Source organism: Pleurodeles waltl, chromosome 2_1 (genome assembly GCF_031143425.1).
Source record: "Pleurodeles waltl isolate 20211129_DDA chromosome 2_1, aPleWal1.hap1.20221129, whole genome shotgun sequence".
NCBI lineage: Eukaryota > Metazoa > Chordata > Amphibia > Caudata > Salamandridae > Pleurodeles > Pleurodeles waltl.
In genome coordinates this window covers 405831683-405855652 of record NC_090438.1, presented here as the reverse complement: position 1 = coordinate 405855652, position 23970 = coordinate 405831683, and the positions used below count along the sequence as shown (strand labels likewise).

General features: G+C 40.5%; 1 protein-coding gene across 2 annotated transcripts in view; it reads left to right on the top strand.

The window, feature by feature from the left end:
• Positions 1-23970, top strand: part of DIAPH2 (diaphanous related formin 2) — a 3364504-nt gene that overhangs the window by 805781 nt on the left and 2534753 nt on the right. For both annotated transcript variants that reach the window (XM_069213107.1, XM_069213115.1), the window contains 2 exons: positions 17355-17429; positions 17519-17588. In XM_069213107.1, the coding sequence (XP_069069208.1) occupies positions 17355-17429; positions 17519-17588 (145 nt within the window). The remainder of the gene's footprint in view (positions 1-17354; positions 17430-17518; positions 17589-23970) is intronic.

Sequence of the window (23970 nt, the reverse complement as noted above, 5' to 3'; positions counted from 1 at the left end):
TATTTTTCTAAACCTGTGTGGTATCATTTTGTAGTGATTTCATTAAGCTATTGTGTGTGTTGGTACAAATACGATACACTTAGCACTTGAAGTTAAGCCTACTGCTCGTGCCAAGCTACCAAGGGGGTAAGCAGGGGTTAGCTTAGGGTGAATCTCTTTTACCCTGACTAGAGTGAGAGTCCTTGCTTGGGCAGGGGGTACTCTGACTGCCAGCCAAAGACCCCATTTCTAACAATGGGTCAATGGTAAATATATTTATATGTGTTATTCCCATGCTCCCGAACATCCAAATCATGAAAATAATCTTTCATAAGCTTCCTAAGCAGTCACTTGTCTCACCATTTTGTAGCTTATGGTTGGACAAGGCCTGCTTTCCCAAAGATTCCTTCAATGTGAGAACAAGTTAAAATTCAAAACTGTTTAAATGGAAGTTAGATTTTATAATAAATGGAATATGTTCTAGATTTCTATCCTTGTTTTAAATTCAGATGCACGTTTAAAAACAGAAATAGAGCACCTGGAAATCTTATTATTCAGTGAGTATTTTCCTTATTTGTGATATTCTCATTTTTTTGTTAGCTAAAGCTAGCTTTAGCAGCATGCTAGATACTCCTGTAATCAGAAAAATAATGAAATAGACTATAAAGAGAGAGGATTGGCTCTGCCCATTAGCTAATCTTGTTCATGGATACTTGTTCAGTTAGCGCTTGTGCTAGCCCTCCTGTGATGGCTGCTAAATCCATATGTAATGATACCTTTGCATATGAAGTGGACTTATGGGTGTTTTTGTTGCTGCAAACAAACTGCCAAGCCACTGAGTTGTGTTTCCTTCTTGTCCACAAGTGATGTTAGAATGAGGTATTGCATTGATCACTACTGGTCCACCCCAAGACCATTTCCCTCCATTCAAGAGCACTGTAGTGTACTCTGTAGTGGGAAAGCCTGGCAGGGTCAAGGGATGGTTTCTTGAGCGGGGGAACCAGGGCAGCATGGTTTCAGGTGTCCAGGAACATGGCTGAGTCAGTGGAGGTGTAGACAATGTTTTTTATTGCTCCACTGATTGGTAGGAGTCCTTTGGTGAAGGCTGGTAAGGGCAAAGGTTAGATGGAGCCCTTGAGTTGATGTTCTTCAAGGTATTTTACGATTTTGCGGCCGGTGATGGCAAGGCACAAGGTCAGGGTTTGTCCATCAGCTGTGATGGGAAGCTGAGTTGCAGTGGTGATGGGGTTCAGCTGAGGGTCGAAGTTGCTGTATCTGGAGGTGATTTTGTTTCAGAATAATTCTGAGAGCTTCTTGCAAAGGTCTTGATGTCTTAAAGGTGGCAGGAGGGTGAAGTCTTTGCTGATGGCAAAGATTTCCTTGCTGCTGTTAGTGTTGGTGTTGATGCATACTGCAAAAGCTCTGTGCTTGATGTTCTTTATCTGCTACTGGTAATGTCTGAGGACTAATCTGAAGATGTTTTTTATCTGCGTTGTTTTCGACTTGTTCTCTCTTTCTGCTCCAGCTGCTTGCAGTGGTGTTTCATCAGCCTGAATTCCTCTGTGTACCAGCTGGCCTGTGATGGGGTTCTTGCTGTTCGGTTGCACTTGAGGGGAACTAGGGTGTTGGTGTTTGTGGTGATCCAGCTGTTGTACTATGTGTGGGGTGATGCAGGGAGGTGAAGTAGCAGTGAAGGTGATCCAGTAGAAAGAGTGAGCAGTTGACAGAAGCTGCTCCAGATCTGTTCATGTGAGATCAGTAGGAGGGTCCAGAACAGAGGGTGATTGGCTGTAAGTACTAAAGAGCCACAGGCAGATGGCTGAGACTTAATGAAAACAATGGGGGAACTAATAACGTTTTTATAGTGGAAAAGCAAAATACCCTAAATAGCAGGAGCTGTTTCACACCCCTCACATTCTAACAGTCCATAATACTAGAAGCATTTTCACACCACTTTCCGAATGCAAGTCAATGGAAACCTTCTTACACCCATCACATACTAGCAGTGTCACAGTGCCAATAGCACCATCTCACACATTGCTGAAGCAGTCATAGAGTACCAGAACAACTATCATATTCCCAACAGAATAGGTTGTTATCTTTCACAATGTTCACCGAGTGAGAGTCCAATTCTATGAACAGCACACTCACATTCCTCATAAACAAGCAGTCACACACTACCGGATGCAGTCTCATGCCCCACACAAAATAGCCAAAAACTCAATAGTTTTGTTAATAACTGAAGATCGTTCATCGTTGATTGCAGAGATGGAAGACAGATAAGCCAGTGAATGCAACACAAGTTTATGGGTGGAAGAATAAATGAAATTATTCCAAGGATGAATGGCTGAGAGCATAGATGACAAATGGTTAAGTGCATTGAATGTTGAATGAGAGACTTCTTGGATGTAAGCATCCAGTCACTTCCAGGTGGAACCTAGTGGCTTTAACAATGTTTGGTGTGACTTGCCTTCAAACATTGAAATGGGAAGGAGCATGATATAATGGACTTGGAAGTGCATCCTATAGATTGAGTAAAACCTAAAAAGTTTTACTTTAATTTTACTATTGAATAACAATTTGCGCTTGTTAGAAAATGGTCTTTTTGGGTGGTAATTTTTTTATTAATTTTTATTGCTGGTTTTTAGACTCTGCACACTGAGGTGCTGCGTTCAGTGCCCAACATATGTGCTTTGACCCCTAAAACATGCGGAAATTGGGTAATCCCTGAAAGGCTTATCTAACCTTCCCAAAAGACCAAAGTATTTGGTACAAAAATACACCCATAGCATGAAAAGATAAATGCCACCCATGGACTGCAGCAGTTATTGCGAGATCCACTAGTGTAACAAAGGAAAACATTGCTTCAGGCATACCATTTTAGCCCAACTGCTGCAGTGTGAAACCTGCAGTGCGACCTGCTACAATAAACCTTTTATAACAGGTAAAAAATATCTCTTTTTTAAATATTAAAAGCCCTTTGTAAGACTTGTAGCCCACAAGGTAGGGTGCATGGGAACATTATTGTTACAATGTCCCTACAGTGACAAGACCCAAAAAGCAATTTTCACTGGCAGACCTGGCTGTCTTTTGTAAAAAATTTGAGTACAAATAAATCTACTAATACTGGTTTTGGTATGGTAATACTGCTGTCTCAGAAATGGGCAAGCTAGAAATATAATTAAACAACTATTTTGTAATAGTTATTGAATTCATTGAAGAAGTCAGATTTTTAATAAGTATCAAGAAAACGTATCTTTTATAAAGTTATCCTTTACCTGCTTGAATGGTGGGAAGACTGATTAGCGTAAACCTGTGCCAGCTCCACGTATGTGTTTAAACCAGAGAATAGGTCTGAAATGTCTTCCAGGAGCAAACAATAGGTTCACCTGAATAGAGAGAGATGAATCCTCTGAACTTCACAGAATATTTAGAGTGTGAGATATGGATTGGACATCCTGTTGACTACACACTGTCAAATCCTGCTTGATTGATCTGTTGGGCCCACATAACACTTGTGACACATTTGAAAGAGAGAGAATAGCATGCCAAGGCAATTCTTGTGTATCTCCTCTCTAAGACCCTGCTTATCTCCTATCACACTTCTATCACTTGGTTTATTGTGAGTTCAGGGCCTGTTTCGAACTAGATTTACATTTTAGATGTGGGACGACACTGGTGGTTTCCTTATGACACTCCCACACAAATCCCTGGCCCCCCAACCTCAAGTTTAGTGTGATCAAAGACTTTTGCATCTTTAAAATTCCCTGGCACATTGCATTTTGGGCCTGTTTGCAGTAATACAAACAGGAACTGCTGATAAAGTTGGTATGGTTGCCCCCGGGAACTTTTATATCATGAGTCATGCCACCCACTAGCTGGTATCAGACTTAAATGTGGCACTTCAGGCACCCTATAAGAACACTACTGGTCTTGCAAAGGGATATGAGGTGGACTGAACATGCTGCACTTGAGATCTGTAACCTGTGAGAAGAATGCAAGGAGGTTGGACTCCCTTCCACTTGAAATCGAAGGATTGAAAGATCTCCAAGAACATAAGGCTGATCCCCTCGGTTGTTCCAGAACATAAAAAAGTAGAAGAGGACGTTCCTGTGAAGAATTCCAGCTGACCAGTTGTGAGAAATGAGGTTCCTGGTTAAAGTGTGTGAAACCCTACTCAAGTAGGAATCACAATCCTTGTCCGGGTACGGTACTAGAAAATTCCAAATAAACCTGTACGCAACCCTTGTAGCTTGGCAAAAAGCAGTTAGGCTTAACTTAGAAGCAACAAGTAAAATATTTGTGCAACAGTTCAAGTGATAATGTGAAAACACAAAAAGAATCCCACTTCAAATTAGAAAAATAGAATACATTAAATAAATAAATCAAGACCAAAACAACAAATATCAAATCAGTAGTACCGATAATATGCTAGTTTAAAGATTTCAGTGAAAACGGCACCAAAAAGCACAAAGCACTAACTGTGGATATCTGATTGCACTAGACTAGGGCAAAGTCTCAAATCCAGGCTAACCGTGATGGAGTGTGGGTCAGCTGCAGGGACTCAGCTAGGCCCGCTGAGCAATAGTACCTTAAAACTTGGTTGAGAAGAGTTGACGGCGTCCCAAATCAAGGATGCATGGCAGGAAAGTCCACTAACCAGAGGCGAAGCGTTGGTTCTGTTTGAGGTTGCACCACCCAGCAGAGGAGATGCATTGGTTCTGCTGGATCCACAGATGGGCTATGAGGGCACCTTCAGTCCCATTTCCAAGGGTCCAGGACATGGGGTGGCACCACTTGGTAGGATAGACCTCACAGGTGGCAGAGCCCAGATGGTGGGATCGAGGTTGTTGGAGCCTTCTATACCTGAGACACCAGACAGGAGGCCAGCCTACTAGCCCTTGGAGTCAGTCTTGGGTCATGGGTTCAGAAAATGCAGGTCCAGTACTTCTCACTAAGACAAGAGGGCAGCAGGTCAGCACAGCAGGGCAGAAGTCCTTCAGAGCAGCAGACTAGCAATCCTTTTGGTAGCATAGCAGACCTTCTTCCTGGCAGAGTCCACCGGTCCAGAAGTGTACTGAAGGTTTGGGGCCTGTGGTCCAATATTAACACTTAGGGGGTCATTCTGACCCTGGCGGTCATTGACCGCCAGGGTCAACGACCGCGGGAGCACCGCCAACAGGCTGGCGGTGCTCCCAAGGGCATTCTGACCGCGGCGGTATGGCCGCGGTCAGAAACGGAAAACCGGCGGTCTCCCGGCGGTGTTCCGCTGCCCTGAGGAATCCTCCATGGCGGCGCAGCTTGCTGCGCCGCCATGGGGATTCCGACCCCCTCACCGCCATCCTGTTCCTGGCGGTTTTGACCGCCAGGAACAGGATGGCGGTGAGGGGTGTCGTGGGGCCCCTGGGGGCCCCTGCAGTGCCCATGCCAATGGCATGGGCACTGCAGGGGCCCCCGTAAGAGGGCCCCTAAAAGATTATGGCAGACACTGAAAATCGCGACGGGTGCTACTGCACCCGTCGCACCCTTCCCACTCCGCCGGCTCCATTCGGAGCCGGCTTCCTCGTGGGAAGGGGTTTCCCGCTGGGCTGGCGGGCGGCCTTCTGGCGGTCGCCCGCCAGCCCAGCGGGAAACACAGAATAACCGCGGCGGTCTTCTGACCGCGTAGCGGTATTCTGTTGGGGGAACTTTGGCGGGCGGCCTCCGCCGCCCGCCAAAGTTAGAATCACCCCCTTAGTGCCCACTTTGAAGTGAAGGGAGTTTCTCGTAGTTTCCACCCCTCTGAGATGTCAGACATCTCCTTCCTTCCTGTTCCAGCCCCAGTGTCAAGTCCTTTGTGAGAGTTCTCTTTTGTTGTGAGAATCTGATAGGTGACAGACCCTCCCCCCTTGTTAATTCGAAGTGGCTTGTCCTGTCAGCATCTATCTTCCTTTTGTCTCACTGTCTGGGAGCAATACACATAGACCAACTGCCAGCTACACTTATTCATGTGACCCAGGATTAGGCTGCAGACACCAAATGGTTAGGACAAGAAAATGCCAAATTTCTAAAAGCTGCACCTTCAGAATTGTGATTAAAAATCCAACTTTACCATTAAAGAGGGCTTTTAATTACAATTCTTTAGCTACCAAACTTAACCTGTCAACCTGTTCCTAACTGGAATTTACAGCATATTAAATGTAATAAGCAACTCCAATATTATCCTATTGGAGAGGTAGGTCTTGTAGTAGTGAAAAATACATTTGAGTTTTTCACTGCCAGGACATGTAAAACTTCTCAGTACATGTCCAGCATTTTGTATACACTGCACCCTGCCCTCTGGTCTGTTCAGGGCCTACGCTAACGGTGAGTTATATGTATTAAAAATAAAGATTGTGGGATGGCAAAAGTTTTATTTTGCCAGGTCAAAATGGCAGTTTAAAACCTGCACACACATCCTGCAGTGCAAGGCCTGAGACATTTGAAGGAATACTTAAGAGTGTGGTACAATCAGTGCTGCAGGCCCTCTAGTATCACTTAATTTACAGGCCTGGGACACCTGTAATACCACTTTACTACTAATTTATAAGTGAATTAAACATAACAATTGGGTGTAAGCTACATTTACTGTTTTTTAAAGAGAGAGCATCAGCACTTTAGCACTGGTTAGCACTGCTAAAATATGCAGAGTCCTGAGGCTGGCAAAAACAAAGTCAGCAACACAGGAGGGTTAAAGACAAAAAGTTAGGGAAGAACCTCGCCAATGATACCAGGTCTTACACCAGTGACAACTGGAGCTAGACTACACTTTGCTGTTATCCTCTGCCTGACAACCTGGGAGTTTCTAAATGCTCCCCTCCAGGAATGGGGACCTTGGAAATGTACTTGTGTGGTTGTTGGGACACCAAAACATGTTTTGGAATTGTATTTTAAAGAAATTTTGCTTCAGAGCTTAAAAGTGACTGACTGCAAAAATCAACCGATCACAAGTTCAATGGTGTCAGATGCAATCTTAGGTTTGTTCCACACGTAGTAGAGTTTTTCTTCAGAAAAACAACAAAGCCCCTTTTCTGTTTGGGGCGTAGAAACATTTTTTAACTTAGTTCCTGGCCCTACCTGGGTCAACCTACTTGGAGTAGTTGACCCGAGCTCAGTTGCTGTTGGCCTCAAATCACCCTAGTTCTCGATGTGCAGAGACCTTTGAGTACATTGATTCTTTGTGCTTTTTTGGACAATTTCATTTAAATCCTGAAAAAATCATATCTCTAGTACATCTTATTGGATTGATTTTCATTTTGGTGTTATTAAATTACAGTGGGATTTCTGTTGTGTTGCGTTTTATACTTTTTATCTGTTTTGGCCCTTCTACATGTTTCACAAATTTTTGTTAAGCCTGTTAGCTCAGTGCCAAAGCTACCATGGGCTGCAATCAGGTTGAAATTATTGCAACCTTTGACTGAACCTAAAAATGTAATGATTTTATTACTTGTGGTAGACCCCAACCCACCTCAATTATTAACCACTTTCTCACAACATGCTTAATATTCGCACTCTTCTCAGCTCCATAGAAGCATTGCCAGTGGAGAATCCAGGCTGCCTCTGGCTAAATCAGTCCAATGGCTGGAAAAGGGAGAACAGTGTACCATCACTATCTCCAGCAGTAAATCCTCAAAGAACAGTGCACTATTCTCCACTTCCTGCCTTTCGACTGCTTTAGCATGTGGCAGCCTGGATTATGCACTGGCTTCGCATGGGATTTGTTGATTACTAAAAAGGACACTTGTCCCCTACGTACAGAACCACGGGGTCAAAGTGCACATCAGTTGCCAAGAGTGACACGACTCTTACACATACTGGTTACTTCATCCAATTACGACTTTGTGACTATCCCTTAATCAGGTGTCCCTGTTAGCTCCTTGTTCCTAAGAGAGCTCAACAACTCTAAATAGTTCGAAACACTATCAACAACAAAGCACACTAATTATCACTGGCCTAAAAAATGTCATTTTAATTGATTTGCATATGTGTGCATTTATAAACACATAGTGAAAGCTGTTGCCTGTACATGAAATTGTCACCAGTGTTTTTTCACCTTGGAAAAAGTACATATTTATTGTTTTGTTTGATTATTGCACACATTAACATAGCAACTGAAGTCCTTAGCAGACCATTTTGAGCAGCAGTAAAATATTATCATATTTTTAAGTCTTGTTTGCTACTGGATGAAAGAACACACCCTACATCTGAAAGAATAAAGCCAATTATATTCAGGTGATGACATCAAAACTTCTTCATCTGAAATAGTCTCAGACCTTGGATTTTGGTTCAATATCAAGCTTTTATTATAACAGCAAATCAAATCCATAAACAGGGAACACAAAACATCAGCTACTCTTGCTTAGAAGGATGGCTCTGCTGCTGATTCTAAATCAATGTTTAGGAATGACCAATTTGATCGTCCTATCTTGCCTTTATTCTTGTAAAATAATCTCTTCCGATCCCTGCAGAAACTTCCTAGAAAATCAAGGAGACACACCATGCTTCACTTCAAGATTTAGAACCACCTTACCCCACCCTGAACAACCTTAACTGGATCCCATTAGGCTGGGCCAGATGGTTAACTTCCAGGATTGCGTAGATTTTTCAACGCCAGCAGTGGTGTATGCCCAGAGTAACTACAGAGGTTGTGTCCCGCCTTAAAATTCAGAATAGTGACATCAGAAGTGAAAGCAAACCTTTCCTTGAACTCCCTGCCCATAGTTAACATAAAAAAAATATAAAGGCAAATCCATCAAGGTGCTGGTTCGGAACTCTGAAACAACATCAGCCATTATCTGAGAAATTCATCCCATCAGTCCTAGTTAGAGAAGTCATGGCTAGATTTCACAAGGAGGCCTTCCACCATGTTCAGATCAGTTCTAGGACCACCTTGGCCTGTACAAAAAGAACAGAGTTCAGTCGTCACAACTTCAGGCCCCTGCCTTATCATCTCTGTTGGCAACCCATGGCACATCTCCTCTACACCACTACTATAGGCCTTTATAGATTTTTTTTCAAAAGCCCAAGGCCTACAAAGTGCTGATAAATTAATTATGTAGTGCCTTAAAACCATCCACATAAATATGTGTATACGTCTGACAAATAGTTTTACACTACATTTTTAAATCAATTAAAACTTTTCATAACAATGTCCGCACATACACCTCAAATGCAACTTGTAAAACCTCAATTGATTGAAATTTCAAGTACTGTTAAAGGTTGATCCTTAAATTAAATAAGTGGCTTTAAACAAATAAATTTCACTAATGATTAACCTCGGCCTCTTCAAGCATGCATTTTGTTGGGAGCTTGAAGACAACCTTCTGGTAATTGAGATTGCATTTCTGTACAACCAATTAGGTTTTCTTTAAAAATATTTAAATATTACAATTATGTGATCAACACAGCTTGCAGTCTCAAATTAAACTTAAATAATGTTTACCCTCTTACCATGTTGTACAAGTACTTCACCACATATCTTCTAGCCATGTTTAAAAATATGAAAATCACAGCTGATTAAAATTAATAGTTCATTGATTAGAGGTCACTTAATAATTTTACAATTAATCTTCAAATAAACTAAATAGAAGACTGATTAAATTTCAACACTTGCAGTCTTGGTCCTTAAATATAAAATCCATTAAATGTACTCCTAACCCAGATTAGGTTCATGAACGTCCAATGAGATTTAACTCACTTTTATCATTTTATCTCTGGTGAACAATATAGTCTCTGTGATAAATGTTGGTAGTAAGCACATCTGGTATTACATAAATAAATAAACACATATATGCTATTATAGTGTATGCCCTGGAAGCATGCACGGTAAATTAGACTATCTTTTGTGAATTTATCATATTTCCCCATTGTGGAAGGGCTGTGTACTGATGTACTAATCATGACCAGTCTTATTCACGCTGCTCGCGTCTCTGCCAGTTATCTGATGCAGGCCAATTAAAAGTATGATAGAAAAATGTCTGTTGTATGACTGTTTACTTCAATAGAAAAATATCTGAATGGTATTTCTTAAAAAATAGGTATGTAATATGATTTACCAGTGTTTCCGCAGTTTGGGAATTTGATAGGTGGTGCAGTTGTGAAACACCATTGCTGATGTTTGGGTATTCGTTGATGCAAAAATCTGTGTTATTTTTTCTGGAACTGTCGAAGGTATATGAGGAATTCTCAATCAATAAATATATTTCTTTTTAAATGTTTGTGCTCTCCTTATGCAATTTGTCAAGGGTATGAACCATGGAAGCTATAACTGTTTGTATTAATTATAGTTGTGTTTTTCATGAGTTTTATTCTGTGCCTGTCCTCATCAATTGTGATGCAGTGTCCTCTCGAACTAGTTGTGATTGCAATTGACTTTCTTGGTTGTTTCCTTATTACGCTACAGAGTTGGGGGCATTTATAACCAAAATGCCATTTGCTGCAAGTGTGGCTGGTGTTTTTACAGTGATTTTGGCATGTGCTGTTGTGAACTTCATCTATGTCATACACACCTGTTTGTCAATGTATCAAACAGTAGTTATATAGTAAAGTATTTCCATCATTGATAGAGTGAGGTTTTGGCAATCGGATCTCCCACTCTGGAATTTTTTTGAACTTTGAACAACTTATATCTTTCTATTGATATGAATTGTGGCATGATTCAAAGCGCTTCCTCAAAATGTCATTCCGTTTGTACTTTGCAAAAATGTTCCACTTTGATGGACTACACATATGGTAATGAGTATTCAACTCAGTCTGGACATATTGCATGTATAGCTGACAGTCCTTTAAAATGTAGAGAGTATTAATCATTGAGATGTGATAATGCTTTTTTTCCAGCAGTCAAAGTGATGGCCACTATTTTCTGAATTGACAAGTTTACCTTACATTCAATGCCTTACAGTGTTGATGGGCAGGCACAAACTGCCGCTGTGACTGCAAATGGTTGCTGAAGTATTGTTTTCTCCATACCTCCCCACCTTAACTTGCCCAAGAAACTATGTGAGCCCCTCTCACCTTGCGGCCTATTCACATTATCAAGTACAGCTAACTTCTGTTACCAGTCCAGGTCCTGCCGGCTGACATGCTGTAAGAATGAAGAGCCAACATTTATTTACACTGTTGTACTACTTTCTGGAATAATTTTATAAATGCACAGCATGTGGAGGGACCCCTTTGTTTTATCTGGCCTGAATGTTTGACAAATGATTAGGTATATGCATTTTAACTCTATGTGCCTCTTTTAGGCATATCCACAGAGTCACCTCTGTGTTGTTGCCAAGCTCTGAAAGTTGTTGTCATGTTGACCCTACATACAGAAGATCAACCTCTAGCCATTAGATTAGCATGGGAATCTCTTACTGTGAAAGTGTGTTTCACTGTGTACCCGGTGTGCTTGATGTTCGCAGGGGGTGTGTCAGAAATAGTGCCTGATTGCCTAAAGCTGAAGTTCTCAAAGTAGTTTCTAGATTGTCTTGAGTGGCAAATAGGCACAGATTACCAACAGAGAGATGTTGGAGGGTTTCAACACATTCCTGCTGTTGTACCCTTCGCAGTTACCTTTTCATGACCCTATCTTCTGGTATAAAATTAAAATGGTCTTAGACATTGTATTTTCATTTGCAACATTGACAGATATTATAAAATGGCCTCCAGAATCTAGAAGGCATAACCGGGCTCAAATATATCATTCCATCATGCATATAAACCTTATTGATCTCTGTTGTAACTGGAGCATGCTTGCTCCTGGGGGGCATTTCCATTTTCACGTAAGAGTACCTTACTTAGACTGTGGTGGGATGTGTAAGATTGACTCAGACAAGTTCAGAGAATTTGGAATTCTCATGCATGCAAATTTATCTGTCTGCACTATTTGAATTTAAGTACTTTACTTGCTGTTGTACATAGGACCAGACTGGCCAATCAGGCACTTTGGGATTTTCTTGGTGGGCTGAACTCTTGGGGCTACTTTCAGTGCAATGGGGCTACTTTTATTGCAATACGGCTTCCACGATACAGGTTCCTTTGGGGACATTCCAGCCATAGCCATACCAGTGGCAATACCATACAGAATATTGGTTCATGTGACTCAAAAAAGCACTCTTTTACAAGTAGCTTTTTTTCTGGAAGAACAAGCAACATATTACACGGTGCTATACATGTGCATTCTTATGCATGTATAAGAATTCCTCTGATGGTGGACAGAGCAGTTGATGCCTGCTCATACTTCCACAGGGGCAAAACTGAAAACGTTAAAGGAATCCGGCAGAGCAGACTTCTATCCATTTCTGTAACAGTTCACTAATGAGCTTGCACGTACGTTAGGCGTGGGAGCTTTTTCAGGAGTCTCAGAGCAGTCCGAGATTACTGGACCAAAACTGTAACAATCTTAGCCTTTTACCACTGGTACTCTGGGTCTTCAGCTTACTGTTGAGCCAAATGCTGTGGATAGTTAAGTCAAGCAGTCCAGGACTTACAGAGATGGTGTAGGATAGACTCTCAGAACTCAGTAAACAGTCAACCTTAGTCAATGCATCATTGGCCAATACATGCTTTTCTTAAAAAAGAAAATCACTATAATTCTCCACACACAACTCTGTTCTGTACAGAAACGTCAGAGGGACATCAAAATATACTATATTATATCAGTGCTTTGGGGAAGCTGCGGGTACCACCTATCTGGTCCCTATAGGTACAAAAATGTTTGTGCAAGTTAGTTTTGGCCTGAGGTGACTGGGACCTCAAGGAATGCTCTTTTTTACCCCCCTCACCCTTATTGGGTAGATGGAGTGCCCAAGGTGTGGGGTGTTCTGGTGGGCTGCTAGTTGGCCTTTGCCTTATTAATGATCCATACATTTATTGTTTGGACGCTTTGCACAACTTTATATGTATCCTTATTTATTTGCTTCCTGAAGGATTAATCCAGCCAGCCAGCCTTATGGATCCTCAGATGCAGATTGTGGCTTCTCAAAAGTATTTATGTACTTTTTGTCTGCATTGAAGACATTTTCCTTGTTCGGTGTTTCATGTTTTGACTTATCATATGTTTCTATTGAGTTAATATATTTATGAAACCTATCCTGCTTTCTCATTTGCTCCATTTTCAAATGCAATTGAGTTGCCTCCTAAGGAGTAACCTTTGCTTGTTGCTTGTTCACAAATTAACTTATTTTTGTGTATGGGAGACCACTGTTCTTGTATATTAAGTATTAACCCAGGTTCCTTACCCAATTTTTCTGTATGATCTATGCTGCTCTATGGCGCTCAAATAGCACCAGTCATGTACTAAAGAGCTACTTAAGTATTAAACAGCCAGTAGGCAGTTAGGAAAACTATCTTATAGTTAATGTGCAGGGATTGATTTCAAGTTTGAGAAAGCATTGGCTTGTTGCAGGTGATGCTGAATAGAAGAAAGCATTTGTCTTTAGTTGTGAGTTATAAGCCCTGGTTTGCCTACATTCAATATCAGCACATAAAATTTATATTAATATTGAGGTAAAGATGTGATAGTCTGATATGGGTTAAAGGTTATTTGCTGCAAATGTCATACTGAAATGCGAACCTTGTATTGCGGACATATTTATTGGGCATGAAGATAGTCTTGAGGTTGGTGGCTTCATCTGGGGGAGCTGGATACATATAGATAAGGGATGAATGATGTAGTAGAAACATTGGAAGACAGAGACCATCTTCTCTGGCAAATCATTGGAGCTGATAAAGCTTGTTAATTAGGTTCATGTTATTAGTAATTGCATTGGGCTGTGTGAAAAACTGTGTAATTTGAAGATCCACAGACCCTGTTAAGATACGGTAGAAGATGCACATTTTAACTTTGCCCAGTTTAGAAATTGTAGCTTTCTGATTTCTTTGATTTGCAAAGTGAGCAAAACATTTTGCGTAGAGACAGCTGAAAATGTCTTCAGTGCAGCAAGATCAGGCGAGGGAGGATATTAGAAAATGACTATTACCTGTTAACATGAAGGGTCACCCTGATCACCCACTGCCATTACGTAAGTAGAATGCATTTGAACCACTTATGTGCTTTCATGTCAGAACCGTATCATGCACCATTACTAGAGTTACTTTCTAGAGATAAGTTACTTTACTTTTACAGCAATATGAATTGTACTGAATGGGGGAGGTATAATGGAGGGAGAATTGTAGGGTGCCAGTTGTAATCAGACTTAATGAAATGCATCCTTGAAAAAGAAGGTTTCACATTGGCATTAGAATATAAGGTTGTATATGTCATTAATTGCTGCACAGCAGTGTCACACATAGTTGTGAGACTGACACAAGTTGCTCTTCTGTCACAGATAGTTTAAGCTATGTTTAAGCAGCTGTGAGTTGTTGTTGGAATATGTTTTGAAGAAAAAATTACAATGGATTGCCTTTCTTCATTGTAAAGCTGCAAATTGACAATTGGATGTTCTTCTCCATTATGGTCATTGCTGTGTCTGAATTTCAACATCAAAAGCAACAAGACAGCAACAAAATATGTATTATTAAGGTTTATTCTAAACATGAAGTTATGCAAACTTTACATAATGCATATCAACTAACAACTTGACTCTTAGTGTTTTCTTTTCTTTGCAGACATATGTGTCAGTGGTTGTGGGAGGGTCACTATCTGTGGATGGAACATGACCATGACTGGTGTTGTATTGTGGTTTCCCCGCAGTTCCCTTCAGAAAGGGGATCTTAAGGGGTTACAGCATTCTGATGCCATCACAGGTGTGAGGATGATGTATTTTAGGGATGTCTCTTTGGGGTGTGTCTTGCATTTTCTCTGTCTAGTTTTAGTATTGGTAGACTTTGTGTTTCATTGGATACAACTGTCCTTTTCTATTGTTTAGTAGGGTTTCAGAGATTGGTTGTGCACTGTGTATAGGACTAGTTGCATGGCTCCGAGAGATTATTCCAATTCTAAAATTGGGCTGTGGAACTAGTGCGGTCTGTAGCTTTAAAGAGCGGTTTAATTTGGGTTCAGCGTGGTAATTGTAGGTAAATCTCTCTTTAGTGGTAATTCCTCAGGGTAGCACTATCTTTTGCTGAGGGCAACAATATCCTGGCAAGATTCATGGGCATGTGTTACGCGTTCCCTTATCCCCTGTCTCCGTGTCTCTGGCATGATTCCCTAACCCCAACCCCTACCCTCGCTTCACCCCCGGGTTTGTAGAATAATGTAAGAGAGAGGTGACCAAATGTACAAGAAATCGAAATCACTACTGAAGTGAGTGAATGTAATTAACTTGATTTATTAAGTATGAAAATAATAGAGCCCATACACTAGATCGTCTGACCCTGACATCTTTAGTCCCCAAATGAACCATATAAGTGGGCCTCCAGGATGGAGGGTTGGCCCAAGAGTCGGTGGCGACATTGGCTCGAGCCAGAGCCATTTATCTGGCTCGAGCTTTTAAGGACTTGTCCACCTGTAGCAGCAAGTTGCCATGTAGTACAATGATGCGCTTAGATGATATGATATTATTCAGTATGATTTCATTGCTTAAACTCCCTTATATTGCCCATTGCATTTATATTTGAAAGATAAAATGTGATGTAATGCCCGGGATTTGTACAGGTGATTTTGGAGAAGGTGGGAATACCTCTAATTACACGTTAATAAGGAATGGGTACATGTTTTTCTCTAGTTTCTCTTGGAGTCTCATCTTCCTTCAGTAGACAAAATGCATATATGAAAAACTCCTTCCTGGCCGTCAGTGTTCTTGTGTTACTTGTAATATCAATGGAGCTGAAATAACTCATTAGCAGTCCCATTGAGCTTAACGGGCCACTCATATTGATAGTATATATTCTGTATGGCATGGCAATTGGCTCCTATTGTATTGCATTATATAGATGTTTGCATAGCGCTTTCTTCCTCTTTCTGAAGCCCATTGCAACTTTTTTTTTATCTTCATTGGTACAGTTTTACTATGTTTTTTTTTTTTTTTTTGGTAGAACAGCTGTCTACGTTTTGTTACCACCAATAATTATTAGAGGTATGATATGCATGTTAGCACACTTAGATCAAATCAAAAGACTGTTAAATGAAAAAATGGCCACTTATTATGAGAGGCATTTGTGCCACTTACAAGTCATAGTCACGTGAACTGACACAATCAACAACAGAAGATTCCATCAGTGCTGACTGCATACAATGTATTGAATTAAAATCTTGAGTTATGCAAAATGCAGTGTCAGAAAGAAGCTGACATAGACCGCCGTTTGTTGTTAAACTAACCATAGGCCCCATTTTACACCATTATGGTCCATGGTTTTGAATTGTAAATCTTCTGCTCTACCGGTTTATTCTGCAGTCGTTCTGGAATTTTTAAAAGTGAGGGTGGAGCGAGGGATGAATTATTTAAAGAAAGAAAGAAAACACTTACCTCCACCACCATCTCCTGCCACCTCCCAGGCTCCCTAGAAATCCTGTTGCTGCTTACATGCTAAACAAAGCAAGTAAGCAGAGTCAGGATTGGTCTGAGCGGTGGACACAAGCCTGGGGTCTGTGCTGTTTCCCCAGCCTGGCTGTGTATATAGCCGGGCTGGAGAAACCTAAGTGTGCATGTGTGTTTGGCCAGCCTCAGACAGCCGGCCAAACACACATGCGCACTTAGTGTGCTCTCCCCTACTCCCCCTCCTTCCTCCCCGCAGCCCAGCCCTGCCCCTCCCTGCACCTGCTGGCTGAGCCAGCAGATGACAAATGATTAAAAATAAAACAATATCAAGCTATTGTTTTATTTTTAATCTGCAGGCTCAGCCGGGGGGCAACTCCCCTCCGCCACTGCAGAGGAGCCACCCCTGGTCAGAAATATCTCTTTTGTGTATGCTAACACCATTGTGTGGATTGCATTAACCTGCTTAGCAGGCAGAGGTTTCATTTTAAGGTGTCCACACTATTTAAGTAAATGTAAATGTTATACTTGACTCTGAATTCAATCGCAATAAAAAGAGAATTGTGATTGTACAGTGTCTTTATTCTTTAAGAAAAATAATAAATTAGAACCGCATGGTGAGGTGAATTCGGCGAGTACATGCAGGGCTGTGGGTAGGGTTATCACATTTTGGCAGAGACTCAGACACTAAATGGAGACCTACATCTGAAGGGCCAGTTGCATTATGTCGTATATTGTTTAGCTTGTGCACAGCAAGTTATTCCATTTTGAGTTTCTTCCAATTATCTCATCCATCGTTAGGGGCGAATTATTGCCAAAACATAAACATGCTTTGTTCCAAGACCTCTCATTTGTCAAGGATGTCCTAAGCTATAAAGTGTTCTTGACATGCCAGATAGCTTGAATTGTATTTCATTTTTACACTGTGACACCAGCATATCTATGTTTTCTTTGCAGCTGGGTTAACAACTTTGGACATGAAGGTCTCGGGGTCTTGCTGGATGTGCTGGAAAAGCTTCTGGACAAGAAACAGTAAGAAGAATAAATATATTTCCTTGCCTTACAGTAGTTTATATGACTGTGCTTTAAGTTCATGTAATATTTTTTTTCTTTTACTCAAGGCAAGAAAGTATTGACAAGAAGAATCAACATAAACTCATTCAGTGCCTCAAAGCATTCATGAATAATAAGGTAGGAGGTCGCATACCCATAAATATGTTTAATGATTGGATTTCTGCACTACATTTTCAGAGGAACTACAAAGAAAGGCAATTTTGTTTTCAAAAAGATATTTTTTAGAGAGGCAGTCTTTCAGAAGCTGCAGCAAATTGAAGGTGTGAATTATGCAGTGCATTTAAATCACTCCTCAGCCCACTTTTAAAAAGGCACCTCGCCCCCATGACAACGAATAAATACAAAAATAAAATAAATACAGTCAATATGTGCAGTTATTAATACTGTACCTCTCTCCCTCTCTGATCGCTGGCAATGTGCTTTTAAAATATTAATTTGTAGTATTATCCTCCTATCTGGTGAGTCTAAAAAGACAGTTAAAGGTAAAATGCATTGTTCCATTAATGTATATGTATAATGGAACTTATATTATTGTATCACGTGGACTAATCTAAAGAGGGCATGCCGAACACAGAGGAGCCTCTTGTGTGAAAGTCTGTACAATTTCATTGATCTCTCTGTTCCTTGTCCTAGTCTAATCTTCAGAGTTAACGCATAGAAAGGTGTGCTAAAATCTACGTCTGTTCCCTTGATAAACATCCTCTTAATTTCTAAGAAGACGTATTCTATGTAATCACCTGTCAGTCCTTCATTATTTTTCTGTCAACAAAATCATACTACCCAATCATAGAATGTTAGTTTAAAATAATGGTTCCCATGCTCAAATCTTTTAACGCTGCATTGTCAATGGACAAAGATCTGAAAGAAGATCAGAGAAGGGTAGGAGAATTCCAGTGTTAGCCACTTTGGCACATTTCACATCACAGACCTAATGGGACTCCTCTCCTGTAGACCTCTCGATTGCAGATCTACTATGAATCTGGAAGGGGAGAAAAAGATATAATATCTATTAAATACTCATCTATTGAACAATGATCGCACAGAAGAATTAATCAGTTTCCTCCACTATGTTGTGTATGTTGATGACTATCCTTTTTCTAGTGTAGGTGGCTATGACCTCGTCCCATTCAATCATTCTTTGCTAAATAAAATTTTGAGGCCTGGTGGTGCTGTTTTTTCTGTCCTCCTTCAATAATCTGCCACGACTCAACCATTTCACGCAAACAGTGCTTACATCATTGACTGAGAGTCTAAACACTACCTCTTACACTGTAGTGTTTCAAACACTTTTCATTGATTATTCATAGTTTCTTCTGTATTCAGTATATCACCAATCATTGTTCTTTGAATGTACTGAAATGTTTTGAACTCATGATCTGCGATATTGACTCGAAAAACATGCCCAAGAATACAGATTGGCATGGCTAGATCATTCAGTAGCTTTGCTATATAAATATAAAGCATTTTTACAGTTGTCTCGATCATCCGCATATTTACACTTTACACTTTCTGGTTGATTTATGGAACTTGCATCTTTTCTTGCACCATCTTAGTAGAATACAATCAAGAAAGGTTTTTTTGTGTAAATGTTTGTGATAGTGTAAGGTCAGAGTAAGCCAGACCATCGTAAAATCATAATATGTCCTATATCTGTGCCACACTCATTCCATTATTTAAAGAGTGTTAATGTTCAATAACATCTTCTGATGGCCTGTAAGTCTAATATGTGAGAACAAAATGAGGTATTATGCAAAAAAGTTCTACTTTGAACGGCTACGTCCTTTATTTCAAGATAGAGTTTCAAGAGATTTATCCACTCTTAAGTTCAAAAACTTTGTATGACACACTTTGATCGAAGTCAGAAGGTACGTCCAGTGCAATCTCTGACTAAAAGTTAGCCAACCAAGATTACTGATTAACTTGGATCTATTTAGATCAAAATCACTTCTCAGTGATCATTGTTTTTAGTAGTGCTCCTTACATCCAGCCCCAGTCTCCCATTCATTTAGTGTGAAGAATACTTGAGAGTTAAGTCTATAATGTGAGAAAGGAAATTATTCATTGTTTTTGCGACCTTATGGGTCAAAGGGATAGACGTGCTACTCTATATTGGTAATCACACCAGGCCACCAAAGCCACATAACTCCAATAATAACTATCTATTATATCTCCAACTATAATAGTGTAGATATGTGCTTATCTCATTTTATTGGCTTGCACACTCCAATACTCAGCAGGTAAGTCTGACATAATGCTGTATGATTAAAGTGAAACTAAATGATACTAATTTTCCTGATACTTAGCAATGTATTCAGTAACATTTGGGTTCATATTCTTCCCTACAATGTGTACAAGATACTGATCTGTATCCTTACTAATATGTAGTTCTCAGGTTCTGTTTTTGCTATTTTGTCTGCATTCCACTGATCATCAGATTCTGGAATACATATGATTATATTTTCAAAAATTCAGATTAATGGTCTCACAGAATCTGCTCTTAGCTAATGTCAGTCATTGATGTGAAACATAAAAATGAAATATTCATAATTAGATATTTTTTGTTACATTGTGAGAGTCTTCTATCTGTGTATGTTATTCTTGATAGTGTTTTTAATTTTTTCTGGATTCCAGATTATATTCACATTTTCCAAGAGTTATATAGCACCTGAAGTGGTGGCAACTAAAACATCTATTAGTATTTTCTATCAATTCCATCAGCTACTGTAGATTAAAAATATGTTTACCTTTTTATGACTCCTTGAAATGTAAGTGTCTGAATGAGAATATAAATTAGGCAAAAAAACATAAACAAATAGGGAGAGCTGCATCTCACCAACTTAACCATAGTTGCTCCCTTCTCTATTTCCTGTTCAATGCCTGACTAAGAAGGTCCTAAGAAGGACCATCTTCATTCATCTGATTTTGGCTATCTTCTCAGACACCACCTGGCTCAACAACATTCCCTTCCTCTTATTTCAGTATGAGAAAGGTTATCTGGGAAAATCAGTTTGGAACCTCAATGTTGGGTTTTCTACCATCCTCTCTTTCATGTTCATTTTCTCGAACCAGTGGCAGGAAAAATCTATTTTTTTAACTCTCCAGAGTGATTAAGGGAATGCAGAATACCCAAACACTAAAGCACATTTAAAGATGCTGGAAAGGCCAGAGTTGGTTCATTGTTGTAGTTGTGTGAATCCTGTTGAATCACTTGGAGAGATCTCTCAGAGTGCACACTTCTGTGGAATCAAAGCACTTAAGGGTTAAGTCAACACACATTTATAATAGTAAGCTACATTTATTTACATTGAAAACAATCTATGATATTTCAGCCATTTAATCTTCCTCCCAAACCGTGCATAATTGCAGGTATCTGCTTACATGCAAACTTGGTAAAGAGATTTGGTGTCAAACCATTTTGAACTGAACCACAAAAAAGTTCAAGTGATTGGCATATCTTGACTCACCACAAAATTTGGTTGGAAGAATGATTTCATGAACAAAACAAGACCAAGACGACAAACATTGGTGTTGGAAGCCTGAGATATGGCTTTTTAAAGTTAAATATCAAAATTGCCAAGAAACATCAACCCACCAAAGTTAGCCAAGAGCTTTGAGTGACCAGGTCTCTGCTCCATTTCAGGCCAATACGCGCAGAGTGCTGCTAATACACAGTCTTGTGGTTTAAAGTGGTCTACTGCCTCATCTTCTGACTAAGAAGATATGAAAGTCAACTTGTTCCAGTTTGGCAAGGTACGATGCTGTGACTCAGGAGGGCTCCACAAGCCAGGTGAAATGAATTTAGCAACCCACTGAAGCCTTGAGATTTAGCACTGATAGCCAAGAATGGGTCCAACTTAAAAATGGAGCACCAAGGTGACTTCATTTCTAGGATCACTTTGCTACTTTTCCACTTTCCCATTTACCTTCAGTCTTATAAGGAATTGAGGCTTTCTAAATATTTTGAATGAGGCCATGAGCCATAGGCAGAATCCATAATACTGGATACCTTCTGTTCAAGGACCACTTAAACTTACTTCTTTCCTTGATGCATAAAGATCAGAAGAAGGTGAATCTGGAACTCTTGCCACATATGTTTGTTCCTTTCTCAGGTAGCATGGCCAGTTTGTCCCAGTCTTCTTGAGTTAAAGCTTTTTTCACAACCCTAACTTTACTTGGAGCTGAAGTTCATTCTGTTGGCTTCTCCTTACACTCACATTCTACAAGGATCATCCTCCAGGATACCAGGACTCAGACAGCAATCGAGGGCAAGCTATCCTACACTCTGCTCGTCCAATTGTTCTTCAAGAAGATGCTCTTCTTGTCCTTTGTCACTGGATCCCCAGGAAGCCAGCTGGTCTTGAGAGCTCTTGGAGGCATTTGAGAGCAGCCAGGCTCTGGTCCTCTATATATGCATCTCTGCACTGTGGACCTTAGGGCCTGATTTAGAAGTCTGCGGATGGGTTACCTGTCACAACGGTGATGGATATTGCATCCACTGAAATCTAAATCCCATTATCTTCTATGGGATTTAGATTTTAGTGGACGGAATCCGCTGAGTTCTAAATTAGGCCCTCAGTCTTCTGATTGTTTCCAAATCCAGGTCTTTTTATAAGTATTTGTAAGGGGAGCTATTTTTAAAATAGCCTGTAAATAGATATTTTTGATAAAAAATAAAAAAAATAATATCCAGAAAGTTCCTACCCTTGAGTTCAACCCTCTTTTGCAGCACATTCTATACTTGTATTGTAAATAATGCCAAAAAACCCTACTACAGCAGCGTGTTAATTTCCTAAGACCACAGGCCAACTGTGTTGAGCTCCCCAAGCTCTCTTATGGACTTAGATCCTCTACATTCCTACTAACAATAAACCCACTCAAACTGGTTATGATCCCACGTTACTGCCTCCTATCACGGAAGACAGCCTGTGTAGGAACTTAGCCATCTTCAAAGGTAATGTCTTGCTGCTCAGAATAAATATTACCACTATTTGAGTGTCTGTCTGTTGTTCGAGCTCAAATGTGACTTGATCTCTATCTCCCCTCATATTCTTAGAGGAATAGGGGTAGATTTCATCTAATTACCTCTCCCTGCCTTCGAGAATTGCCAGAAGTGCACCATCTCCTAAAACCCTTCTTGTGTTTTTCTGAGAAAGCTTACACCTATTCGATGGACCTGGAAAATCCAATGGCTGTTTGTGGTGGGTAGGGTGCCAGCATTGTGAGTGTGCATGTGTCCAGGCAGAGAGATGACCAACTATTTTTGTGACTGACCTACAAAAACCCATGTTCACTAATGAAATAGTTTTTTGACAATTATTATAGTGTGCAGATTTTGTTCTTTAATCCTACTCAAAGACAAATTATTGAGCAAATGTAAAATGTGTTGTTTGCTGGAAGCAAGGGTTGACAGTGGGGAAAGTACTGGAGCAACCTCCGAAATATCATTCGGAACCATATAACTGAAGAGGCGTTTTCGTTCTATATTCAGCGTGGCTCACGTTTGTAAAGAATTGATATACACCACTGAAGTAATGCAAAAGTAGGCTTGTGAACATTGGCAATACAGTTTACTAAGCCAAGAGCTGGCCGTGATTTTAAAATCAGACTTGCAGGTGGTGTAGGTGCGCGCTGCAGCCCACACGGACACATGACCCTTGAGCCTCAGGTGTATTTTGCTGCGTATTACTGTGGCCTCACTACGGTTTCTGATAAGCCAATTAGAAATAATCACTTATATTTCAAGGGCCAGAGCACATACACTAGTATATGTTGAGCAGTCTCCTGGTGCTCGAAGTCAAATATGACTGAACTTCCAGTCAGGAAAAAAGGGAGTGACTTTGTAGCAAGATTATAACAAGCATTTGCAATGCAACGGGTCTCGCGTTTGCTCATGTTAGAGCTGATAGCGTTGTAAACTCCTAACCCGACTTTTCACCTATCGGCAAAAGTGCATTTATGTACGTATCCCGAAAAAGTGCAATTAACTGTGTAAAGCGCTCGACTTCTGCCAAGCGAAATCGCACTAGGAAAATAGAGAAAAAGTAGTCCACGAGCCGGACAGAAAACAGCGAGCCTCGCATGTTTTCTGTACTTGGTCGATGCGCTCGAGGAGGGCTAGCCACCGGAAAAGGCATGACGTATGCATGCCTTCGACTAATGAAAGCAAGCAGATTTTAATAGGCAAGCCCACGAACCAATGAAAAGCACTGATGTGATGTTGACAGGGCTCCGAGCCCTTTTCTAATACCTAAAGCGTCTCGATGCGATACGAATGCGCGAGCACATGCGACGCAGGCTCGACCCTAAAAAGCATCCTTCGACGCTAGAAATGTTGAGCAAAAGTGGGATAACAGCCACACCTGTAGAAGGGCCTTAGCTGTCTGTATGTATGTATGTGTGCATATATTGGTATTTATATACCGTGAAAGTATCTGATGAGTAACTCAGTATTGTACGTTACTAAGTTTTAAAATCACACGTTTGTTTTGCTTTTAACTTA